Source organism: Dipodomys ordii, unplaced genomic scaffold, assembly GCF_000151885.1.
Source record: "Dipodomys ordii isolate 6190 unplaced genomic scaffold, Dord_2.0 Scaffold19, whole genome shotgun sequence".
In the NCBI taxonomy this organism is placed as follows: domain Eukaryota; kingdom Metazoa; phylum Chordata; class Mammalia; order Rodentia; family Heteromyidae; genus Dipodomys; species Dipodomys ordii.
The window spans coordinates 12,472,130-12,483,101 of NW_012267235.1; the positions used below are offsets into that span (position 1 = coordinate 12,472,130).

At 54.2% G+C, this 10,972-nt stretch overlaps 3 protein-coding genes across 7 annotated transcripts in view; all 3 read right to left on the minus strand.

Moving 5' to 3' along the window:
- Positions 1 to 1,723, minus strand: part of Bcl6b (B-cell CLL/lymphoma 6, member B) — a 6,480-nt gene extending 4,757 nt beyond the window's left edge. The window contains exons 1-3 of the mRNA XM_013013131.1: positions 1,694 to 1,723; positions 949 to 1,141; positions 517 to 738 (exon numbers count right to left, since the gene is read on the minus strand). Of these exons, the coding sequence (XP_012868585.1) occupies positions 517 to 738; positions 949 to 1,127 (401 nt within the window). The 5' untranslated portion in view covers positions 1,128 to 1,141; positions 1,694 to 1,723. The remainder of the gene's footprint in view (positions 1 to 516; positions 739 to 948; positions 1,142 to 1,693) is intronic.
- A 5,717-nt stretch (positions 1,724 to 7,440) lies between these two features.
- LOC105983506 (chromosome unknown open reading frame, human C17orf49) lies at positions 7,441 to 10,093 on the minus strand. 5 transcript variants are annotated; one of them, XM_013013423.1, is made up of 6 exons: positions 9,930 to 10,093; positions 9,651 to 9,745; positions 9,012 to 9,113; positions 8,155 to 8,348; positions 7,857 to 7,961; positions 7,441 to 7,687 (listed from the first exon to the last, which is right to left on the minus strand). In XM_013013423.1, exons 1-6 carry the CDS (start codon positions 9,948 to 9,950, stop codon positions 7,683 to 7,685), a joined length of 522 nt encoding a protein of 173 aa, XP_012868877.1. In that variant the 5' UTR covers positions 9,951 to 10,093; the 3' UTR covers positions 7,441 to 7,682. The 5 variants fall into 5 exon arrangements, with proteins under 5 accessions (XP_012868877.1, XP_012868876.1, XP_012868879.1 ...); XM_013013422.1 differs by having other exon boundaries at positions 7,441 to 7,691; XM_013013425.1 differs by lacking the exon at positions 9,012 to 9,113.
- Positions 10,094 to 10,284: 191 nt separating this feature from the next.
- Rnasek (ribonuclease, RNase K) overlaps positions 10,285 to 10,972 on the minus strand; it is a 7,855-nt gene continuing 7,167 nt past the window's right edge. Inside the window, exon 3 of the mRNA XM_013013427.1 lies at positions 10,285 to 10,633. Within this exon, the coding sequence (XP_012868881.1) occupies positions 10,492 to 10,633 (142 nt within the window). The 3' untranslated portion in view covers positions 10,285 to 10,491. The remainder of the gene's footprint in view (positions 10,634 to 10,972) is intronic.

Genomic DNA, 10,972 nt, shown 5'->3' on the forward strand with positions numbered 1-10,972 from the left:
AAAAAAAAAAAAGAACTAGGCCCTGAGTTCAAACCCCAGGACTGATAAGAGAATTTCATGGATTTTTCCTGCCTGAACTGGCATTGTACGACACTCCTCAAGTCTCAGCCTATTTTTTTTTTTTTTTTTGGTCGGTCGTCGGGCTTTAACTATGGGCCTGGGCGATGTTCCTGAGCTCTTTAGCTCAAGGCGGGTGTTCTACCACTTGAGCCACAGAGACACTTCCAGTCTCCTGGTGGTTTGTGGAGATAAGAGTCGTGTGGACTTTTCTGCCAGGGCTGGCTTTGAACACTGATCCTCAGATCTCAGTCTCCTGAGTAGCTAGGATGCAGATCTCAGTCTCCTGAGTAGCTAGGATTGCGGACGAGAGCCAAGAGCACCCGGCTCCGTCTCAATCTCTTGAGCGGCTAGAGTTATAGGCTTGAGCCTGGGGCACCCAGCTCATTAGTGCTATTTCATATTCCTTGCCTGTGCCCGTGGCTGAGCGGGGAGAGCACAGAGCCAGGTCTCCCTCACCTGGCCTGGATGAAGCGGTGGCATGCTTGGACCACATGTTCCATTTGCAAGTAGGTAGCTGCTGCAAGGACTGCTGGCGCGGTGGCGGGAGAGAGGCGAAGCCGCGACGTGTACATGAAATCCAGGAGAGGAGCAAAACCTCTGGCTTCGGGGCCCCCGGGCAGAGAGAGCACGTCCACCCCCACTCCTGCTCGGCCCCGGAAAATTGAGTAAAAGAAGCCACTGGAAAGCGAGTAGGTAGATAGATCATGTTAGGGACCAGGAGCCCAAGGGGCATACCCATTGCTTTAGAAAGTTCCCCCCTCCCCACGGCCACCCCCATCATCCCCAGTCCTGGGAGGCCCCCCCCCCTTCTTGATCGTTGGAAGGTGTGGGCCTTGGATTCCCTCTAAGTAGCTTCATGGCAGCTCGAGCCCCATCCGCCCCGCGAACCTGCAGGCGATGAGAACCGCCTTGTGCGCTCGGAGGGGTTGCCCGCCGACCAGCAGCGTGACGTCAGTGAGGATCCCGCGCAGGCGCAGTTCGTTCAGATTGCCGAGTACGTCGGACGAGTGGCGAGTGAACTCGCGGACGTAGCCCAGGGCTCCCTCGGGGGCCGCGGCGGAGCCCATGGCGACGCACAGGCCTGCGGGGAGCAGGGAAGGAAGGGCTCGGAGATGCAGGCAGTCCCACAGACCTCTTTCTACCTTGCTTTCGCCTCTCCCCGAGGTGCTGCCGGGGAACCCGGGCCTCCGGATTCCCCAGCACACGCAGCCCTCCAGAACTCATCTAGTCCATTCTGCCCCTCCAGCTTGCGATCGCTCTCCTCCCTCTGCTGGATCCCAGAGCGCGGGAAGCCAGGAGAAGATTCCCACACAGCTGCGATAATGGTGATCATGAATCCTGCACGCAGCGCCTTCGGTTCGAGCACCGCCTACCTTCCTTTCACCGGCTCGCAGTGCGCCTGGGTCTCAGGTGCCTGGTCCTACCAAGTGACCACAGATGGCCTGCGGTCCACCATCCCTACACGCCCCAGCCCCCCCCTCCCCAAAACCAGAGTCCTGTATTCCTATCTAGTTCCCGATTTCTAGTTGGGCACAATTTTAGGGAGTTATGCCTAACTATCCTCAGCAAGAGTCAAGTTCTTGGGGGGGGGGGGAAACCCAAGAATCTGGTTCCCTTCAAGTCTGGTTCTTACCCCCGTCCTGCAGGGGCTGCGGTTTCTCTTCTCAAGGGGGGGCGGGTCTCTTTCCCCTCGAGCCTCGGCTCCTTTATCAGGCCGGGATGGCGGGGGCGGGGGTGGAGGTGGGGTGAACGCCTGGGTCCGTATCCTTCCTTCCTCCCTCCCTCTCCAGATGGCGAGCCCGGGGCGGGGTCTCCATCTCAAAGGCGGGACCTCAGAAACGAGGGGTAATAGGAAAGTAGGTGCGTTGCTGAATTTACCAGTGGAGCCGTGGATGAGGATATTGGAGTTGGGGGAGGAGACGGGGTGTTGAGGTTGGAAATGGGGAGGGGGGGCGGGGAGAACATCTGCCAAAGGGCACGGAACGTTGAAAATCGGCGTGCTGTCTTTTAGAGCCTGTTGAAGGAGAAAATGAATACAACAACAGCAACAGTTCCTTTTTTGTGTACTGTGTTCAGGGGGTGGTGTGGGAACGCAACGCACCAGGTTTGGGGAGGTGTTGATAGGGTCGCGGGGTCTCAGACAGTGGGAAGGTGTGACGAGTGACAGGCCCTTCTAGCAGGTCCTATAAAAAGGAGGTGGGGGGGGAACCTCTGACCGGGCGGAGTAGGAAGAGGGCGGATATGATTTCTAGTTAGTTTCCTTCCATTGTCCCTTGACCGGATGGCCCTTGCCAGCTGCTTCCCCTCGAGGAGGTGGGGAAAGCCCCGGGTGGGGGCCAAGAGATGCTCGGGAGATCTAGGCGTCCGGCTACTTGCTCCTGGGGACTTTTTCCAGAGCGACGCACTCCTTTTCCCAGACGCTCGTCCGTCCTCCGCTATTTCCAGCTCACTACGGCCTAAACCTCCCGCCCGTCGGCTGCTCTTTGAGCCTGGCGGGACGCCGGGGTCCAGAGCCGCAAGCAAGCAAAGCTCGGCAATGTCTGGTTCCTTCCACGAGGGGGCGGCCGAGTACCAGCCTCGCACGGCCCTGTTGCTCTCCCCCCCCCCCCCCCCCCCCCTAAAATCCGGCAGCGGGTGCTCAGACCCAGGAACAGGATGGATTGGATCTGAGCGACTGAAACTTTTACCTCTTTTCCTAAACAGCAATTTCTTTTGCACTTTTGACTCTTCCAGGGGGTACTCTGCTAGAAGAGGTGGAGTTAGGGGATTGCGAGGTCTCTCTGGCTGGAGGCCTTTCTGAGGTGGAAAGCCCACAGGCTTTGGGAGTGAGGGGAGTGGGTCGGACAAGGAGTGGAGCTTGTGCCAGAATTTTATTTTATTTTTACTTTTAGCTAATTAAGATACACGGTTAAGTAGGGCTTTGTGACACCCATTTATAATCCCAGTACTGGAATGCTCAGGCAGGAGGATTGTGACTTCAAGCTCAGCCTAGGTTACATTTTAAAAGGCAGACCTTGGGGCTGGGATGGTGGCTCAGTGATAGAGTGATTGCCTCTCGCACACATGAGGCCCAGGGTGCAAATCCTCAGCACCACATAAGCACAAAAAGCCGAAAGTAGCACTGTGGTTCAAGTGGTAGAGCACTAGCCTTGAGATGAATTGTTCAGGCCCAGAGTTCAAACCCCATGACTGAAAAAAAAAAAGACCTAATATCTAGATGTCATCAGAGGCGATTTTTTAAAGTGAAAATTAATATAAAAATTGAGTGGAATAAACTCCGAGAAAAGGAGGGGCACTGTGGGGGTGAGGGGAGAAGAAAGGGACATAGGCATGGACCACATCCTTATGTTTTTGTTTGAGGATGGCCAAGGTTGATCTGGGAAAAAGGGCTCAGGTTAGAAGCAGGAGGTCTTAAGGTTTGGGTTCAGAAGTGTATACAAGTGACCAACAATGGCTGAGCAGTGATCATGGAGCTTCACAAAGGAAAAGTGGGAATTGGGGACAGACAACTGAGGATTCAGGGTAATGGGGTATTACTTTGGAGAGTTACTGATTTTGGAGGTGAGAATTACTTTGGAGAGTTACTGATTTTGGAGATGAGAGCTAGATTAGTGATTCCTTTTGATATCAGGATGGACTGTCAGCTGATCATCTCTGTAGTGACATTATTATAGAGCATGGAATTCATTAAGTCTGTTTTTATCCTTGAGAGCCTCTAATACTAAAATTTGAGAGGTGAATATGGATGCTACATTGTGAGGATTTTTGGGGGGAGGGGTCTGACATGCACACTTTAGATAATTGTCAATTTCTATTATTTTGTACCACCAGTAGAGCCAGAGTACGCAGGCCGATTTGGGAGTCAGTCTGTTGTGGTGCCATAGACATTTCAAGGCTGTGATTAGATTGCTGGAGACATGAAATTCAATATGGAGCTTAAAAAATTACTTTGAACATGATAGGGAGGGAGGTGGGAGGCAAGTGTAAAAGCTGTTGGGGGTTGGGGAGGACTGAAAACTAAGTTTTATATTTGAGTCTTGTAGAGACTTACTTTGAGGGGAGACTATTCCTGTGTACGCATGGATAGTCATGAAATTTCCAGAGGACAAACAATGTGAAGACTGCCAAGGTAGAAGACTATAAAGTTTTGGGGTGTCTTTACTTAGGGGCGTTTTGTTACTCTGAACACACTTAGAGAAGGTAGGAGAGGGATGATAAAATGAGACTGATTTGGAGATTTACCTAACATTTCTAATTTGTCATGTCATTTGCTGATAACATCCTTTCACCCCAAATTCTAGAAATTTCTTTAATAAACCCCCCAAACAGCATAGCATTTGGAGGGAAAAAAAATCTGGAAAAGGCACATTGTCTCCTCCCGGACTTCGTAGTATGTGGCCTGGATAGATCTGAGACCTGAGGAGGAAAGGGTAGTTTCAGCCTCTGATCCTAAAGAGAGAGAGAGAAAAAATCCCAGTAGTGTGGGGGTAGGTGCAGGAAAATGGGGTGTCACTTGGCTAAGTGCATACCTCTGAGCAGGGCAATGCATTTGGAACTGTGGCTAGGAGGGGTCGTGGTGGGGTACAAAGAAGTGATTCCAGCACCCCGATTTTCTAGGACAAGAGCCCCAAACAGAAAGCAGGCAGAGAGGGACTGTGAGTATGAGTGAGCTGAGGGGGAGGGGTGCTCCACGGGCAGCAAGGGGCTAGAGGCTAAGCCAGGCCAGATCTTCCCGCCTGGGTCCCGGCTCTCTCCGGCTCTCCTCCCCTCTCTCCCTCCTACCGCCCACCCCCCCAACCCAAGGAAAAAAAAAAAAAACTGCCTGTGCAACAGCAATGGCAGATTCCAATCCTCCAGGCTTCCCTAAACCACCACCGAGACCAGCCAGGGGGGAGGGGAGGGGAGGATCGGTCTTTGCCTGCTTCCTTGAGACAGGGGCAATGAACTTGACCTCCTGGCCCCTAGCCCTTTGAGGAGTGCCCCCCCCTGTCTGGAAGCCAGGTGTCCTGGACCCTAGCCCCCCCGAGCGGGGGGGCCTGGAGAGACCGGGAGGAGGAAGGAGGGAGTGACTTCCAAAATTGGCATCGGGACAGAGCAGGGCTGGCGGGAGACAGACGAAAGACAGAATTTTCCTGAAAAAACGGGGGTATCTAAGGACCCCAAATTTGGAGAGCTAGTTCAGGACCGTCTTCCAAACATCCTTGATTTTTTGGGGATTTTTTGGGGGTCCCGGGACCCCTCTAGATGGGGTGAGGAATGTAGTGTTGGGGGAATCTGACTGGGGCATTGCAGCTGCCTCTCCCGCCGAGTTGGAGACGGATGGGCTGGGACGGGTTTTGGGGGGGGTGTCCCCAATTCTGACTTGGAGTGGAGGAACCCCCTCCAGAGTTCTCTTGTGGGGGTCCCCCCTCTCCAGGGCACTCCCCAGTCCCTGAGCCAGCCAAGAGGAAGGAGGCCAGCGATGCGAGTGGGGCGGCTCCTTTCTCCTGCACCCCAAATGTGAGGGATGCACCCCAAATTTTGCTCCTTTCAAAATAGGGGACCACCATCTCAGGGGAGAGTAGCTGAGGTAAGTGGGGAGGAAAGTGTCCCCTGTTTTCAGGAGAGACATGGCGGATGGGGGGAGGTTTGGAGGTGCGTGTTGGGGTGGGGTTGGGCTTTGTCAGCCTTGGAGTTGGGGGGATGACTTGAGAAGCTTTCTCTTATGCCCCTAAATTGAAGCCCTCCAGATGGAAACCAAGGCTTGACACCAGAGAGCCCCCCAACATCCACAGTCATTAGGATGGTGTTTGATTTCTTTTTTTTACCCCCACCAAGGTTCTGCCGGGGTGGAAGCTAGGGCAGCTGTTTTTTGGGGGGGCTCTGGAGGGTATAGTGAGGAGCAAGAGACCTTGGCAGGGCTCGCTGGGGACAAATAGAGCACTTCGGGAGAAATTCTGGCATCTTCAGGGGCCTAAAAAGACTGCTTACATACACCATCTTAGATCTTTTTTGATTGCTAAGAGTTTTGGGGGGTGTGTCGGAAGGGGGGCAGTAAAAGGTGCGATGGGATATAGGAGGAGAACACTGGGGTTTTACAGTATATTATTTTGATTGCAGGAGGGATTTGGCCCTTGGATTTTTGCACTCTGGGAGGTGCTTTTAAAAATTCAAGTCCTGGACAGGAGAAAAAGGCTGGGGAAGGCCTAGAGTTGGGGGATGGGAAGAGGCATGTTTGTCTCTGCTTTAAACGTGGCTCTCAGGGGTGGGCCTGCCTGCCAGGGCCTAGTGGATAGACTGATGAGAGTTGCTGTGGGTCTCGGATATGGGCCTTGGGGGGGTCATGGGGAATGAGAACAGCACTGGGGCCACAATACCTGGCTCCCAGGTCCAGATGCCCCTCTTTCAGGGCCCTGCAGTACCCCTTTCCCCCCTGGCCTCCATTTCCTGCCTTTGGCCTCCATCTTGTGGCAGGAACAGGGCCCAAGGCGACTTCCGGCCCCCCTCTTCCAACCATGTTCCGGCCCCACCACCTCTGGACTGCCAACTCCCAATCCTGCAGTCCTTGGCCCTCTGTCTCTTGTAGCGTTATTCTTGGGTTCTGACCTAGGGAGGGGAGGATCTCAGACACAGGAAGCCTTGGGGCCCTGCCCTTGCTGAGGCAGTTTGTTGGTTTCCCCAACTCCCCTATTTTCTTTGCCCGTGTCCCCCGCTCTAGAGATTCCCTATGCTAAGTTTCTACAGAGGGAAGATGGCTCCAGTCTTATCAAACTGAGCTCCGAGCCAGGTCCCTCTTCCAGTTGCCTGCTCAACTCCCGTCTGGTTCCTGGTTTTCCCTAACTTCTTTGGGACCATGTTCACCTTTTCCGCCTTCCTTTATTTTCCTGCTCTTGGTGATGGAGGATTTCACAGCCCTGTGTTGTATTTTCCTCTCAATCCATCCCAGCCAGTCCTGCTCCCGCCCCAGCAGCACACTGTGGTTTGTACGGCACTGTGGCCACGTCCAAACCACACTGTGGTGTTAGAGCGAGGGTAGGGGACACACAGCTGAGGCCTGGGCCTAGAAAGCCATTCTGGAGAAGCCGCATTTGGGGCCTCATGATAAGCTCCTGCAAGGTGGGGAAGAAGGTATGAAAAAACCTCTGCAAAGCCCCCAAGGTTGTCTCAGAAACACTGCCTTCCAGCGACATGGAAGTTCTGGCTCCAGAGAGCAAAGACTCCAGTTTTTGTTGCCCACACCCAGCTCCCCTGGCTCTAGCAGCACAGAAATATTGGCACTGGGGAAACAAGTCTGCCAATATTGGCTGTGCTGCTCCAGGCAGGGTGGTGAGAGCTACAGGAGGGGCCGGAGGCTGAAGAGAGAAGAGGGAGCAGCAACTGACAGCACTATGGTGGGAGAAATCTTTATTGTTGTCTGTATAAAAATGTCCATCTGATGGAGGCGAGGGGGTGGGACAGACGGTTCTTAGGAGGTACCAAGCAGATTGCTCCAGCAGCCCTCTGATCCTCTCTCCTGAAGGCTTTGCTCAAAGTTCCATGCGATCCACAGGTCCAAAGTGAACAGTGAGAGGGTCAGAGGTGGAAGGGTCAGCAGGAGAGTAGAGGAACATCAGTAGAGGTCGGGAGAAGGCCAGAATCCAGCGTCAGGCTGTCTGGAACAGGAAGTAAAATGAACGGAGATGGAGCAAGACTCAAGTAGGCTTCCAAGACAATGCCCATCTCCCCAGATAACCTGCTATTTACTGACCCAATCGCCTGCACTGAGCACTTTTCCTTCCCAAGCCCTTGCACCAATGTGGGAGGAGAAGGACTCCTACCCTGGTCAAAGTTGAGTTTCTTGGCGGGAGGAGTTTCTCCTAGCCCTTCAATATCCACCAGGTCACTGTTGGCGTCGGAGTCGTTCAGAGCACTGAGGGTCACATCTGGGAGGGGGCATAGGCTAGGTTCTAGGTCCCCAGATTTCCAAAGCTTCCTATTTTACTATCCCTCCCCCCTCTGAAAACCACCACAGGGAAACGAACATGTATCTGTCCTTTGACCCAGGCCCTATCTTCTCATTGACCTTCAGATGGGATCTCTAACCTCTACCCTAGTCAGCAACTCCACAGCCCTCACCAGTCTTCTGTTTCTTCAGTGCAGGACCGCTGGCATCAGGGGCACTGGAACTGCTGCTGAGTGGAGGGGCAGGTGCAGGAGGCGACAGGACACCAGATGCCACCTTTTTGGGACCTTTTTTGGGTGACTCCGCTGGAAGAGGGATGCCAGAGTCCTCATATACTTTTCGTTTCACAGTGGCCTTTATCTGAGCCCTGAAGAGAAGAGGCAGCAGGTTAGTGAAGGTGTGACACCTTCAGAGAGAGGCTGAAGGAAGAGGATAGGGGAAGGGGTAATGGGTTATTCTGAAGGAATTTTAGGAGCTCCTTCATAAGAATCCAGGCCAGGGCTCCAGCCACTGGCAGGGCTCTCATTTTACCTGAAGCTTTTCACTTCTGTAAAGCCAATAGGATGAAAGAGTGGAGTCCCTGAACTAACTAGCCAGAAAGGACCACTTCCTAATTCTTTTCTGGGAGAGATGTATGAATGTGTAGGGCTACCAGGTAAGGCTTATTGATTTACAGGTAGGTTGAGACTTAGATCCTGATCAACTAGTTCAGAATCACAATATCCCTAGAAACATGAGTGCATATAATTACCAAAAAAGTCCCACTATTAAATATAATAATCGAATATATTGGGCACCCTTAAAATTATATTCTCAGACAATCCTTGTTACTACAGCATTTTCTGAACTTCTGAAATATGGTGACAATTCTTACATTTCCCCCCCCCAATTTTCAAGGGAATGCTAATAAAACTAGCAACAAAATAAGAAAGATGTGCAATCAGAAGGGAGCTCTAAGGAAGATGGGTGATAGGTACAGAGGAAGCAAGTTGCCCCACCCCCCCTTGCTCTGCAAGCCACCCTCCCTCACACTGTTCGTTCCTTGATGACACAGCTGATGTGATTAAGATCGTCCCCAAATCGCTTCACAGCAGCCCTCAGCATCTCTATCTCCGTGTCCGTCCACTTGGCACTGTCGGAAGGGGGAGGAGGATAGCAAAAAACGGGAGGAGGACGGTGTGGAGCTAGCCCATGGACTACGCATCCCACAGCCAAGCAGCCCCCTCCCACCCATCTGAGGATCCCCCCAGGGGGTCTCCGGAGGCTTCCAACTACATGAAATTGTATCCATTTGTCACTTTTGAACTTGTCTCTCAAAACGTGCAAGAGCTGTTGACAGCCCACGGAAACCAATTCAACGCATAGGGGCTTTACAAACAATCCCTCAACAGTCTGCAGCAGAGGGAGTCCCAATGCGGGGGTCAGAGAAACGGTCGGTAAACTGTCGATTCGCAACAGGGGGAATAACAGAAATCTGGGTCGAGGACCAGTCTGTGTCTTCACCTGCCATTCATTCACTCATCCGAGAATCGTTTATTAACACCTACTCGGTGCTGTGTCAGGCACAAAGAGCAACTAACCCTTGTCCCTGCGCTAGATAGGGGCCGTGTCTGTGACTGAGTGCCAGCGTCCGCTCTCGGCGTCCACGTCCCAGCCCGAGCTCACGTACCCCGCTGGGGAAGAGTCGGCCACTGGGTGCAACTGCATCGTCAGCTCCCCGAGCTTCGTGAACGCGGCGCCGGCCGCCGAGAAGATCTCTCCGACCTGGGGGCGGGGCGGCGCGTTACAGGGGGCCGGCGACGCCGCAAACCGGCCGGCCCTGAGCCCCTAGCCCCACCCCAGGCTCGGGCCCGCCCGTCCCCCACTCATCGCGGAAGACACCAGAGCCAGGCAGGGGGCCCACCCCCCCGTGGCCACCAGGGAGCGCTGTCCGGGAGGGAGGTCGAACCTTTGTGGACGCTGACGTCATGGCCCCCGCGCACCTCCTAACGGAGACGCTCCGCCGCCGCCACCACGCGAGCCAGGACCGCGGAGAGCCGGTCGACCCGGCCGCTCCGGCCCCCGCGCAGGAAGTCCCGCCCTCCCCGCAGCTGATTGGCCTGCAGCTGGTCTCTCCCCGCCCCACCAACCGCCGTCACTTAGACTACCACGGCGCTCCGGGGCAGAAGCGGTGTAGGACTCCGCCTCACTTCCGGCCGGCTTCACTTCACTTCCGTCGCTGAGAAGGGACTCCCCACCTGAAAGGCCGAGCCTAGGCCTGTCCCCCTCACTAAAGCACAGACACGAGGTTTGAGGGAGCGGTCGCTGTTTATTGTGGCTCGAGACTAGGAGAAGGGAGCAAGCGGACCCCTTAGTTGGGGGCGAGACGCCAGAGATTAGAGAACCAGGGATCCCACCTCTCGACAGGGAAGCCTGGTTCCGCGGAGGACGCCGGTGGGGTGGGGTGGACCAGGTGAGGCGTGGGAGTCTTTAAATAGAGGAGGCCGAAGGGGGGGAGACGGGAGCGTGATCTAGCGCACCATGTATTCTTTGCGCTTATTGAGTCGAACTTGGCAGAGAGAGAAGCCTCCGAGGAGGAGGTAGAGGCCCGCGGCGATGAAGCAGTTGTAGCTGACTTGCTCGTAAAGGTGGTATATGCTCTGTGGGCCATTCCTGAGGATGGCAAGCGGCAAACATTAAGAACGTCTAACGGGGTATTTACTATGCCCAAAGCACCATCCTAAGCACTTTTACTTGTATTTGTCTTGGTTTTTCTTTTTGTGTGCTCGTACTGGGGCTGGAACGAGGGCCTGGGCACACTCAGCTTTATTGCCCAAGGCTGGCGCTCTACCACTTGAGCCACAGCTCCACTTCTAGCTGATCAATTGGACATAAAAGTTTCACGGAGGGCTGGGAAGGTGGCTCAGTGGTAGAACACTTGCCTTGCATGCTCGAGGCCCTGGGTTCGATTCCTCAGCACCACATAAGAAAAAAGCCGGAAGTGGCGCTGTG

Excerpts from the sequence above, each read along its gene's own strand:
- LOC105983506 (XM_013013422.1), bottom strand. The coding sequence starts at position 9,950 with ATGACGTCAGCGTCCACAAAG. Across the intron at positions 8,349-9,011 it reads GTCATCAAGGAACGAACAGT|GGCTCAGATAAAGGCCACTG; the intron begins GTGAGGGAGGGT and ends TCTTCTCTTCAG. Across the intron at positions 7,692-7,856 it reads GAAACTCAACTTTGACCAGG|ACAGCCTGACGCTGGATTCT; the intron begins GTAGGAGTCCTT and ends TTCCTGTTCCAG.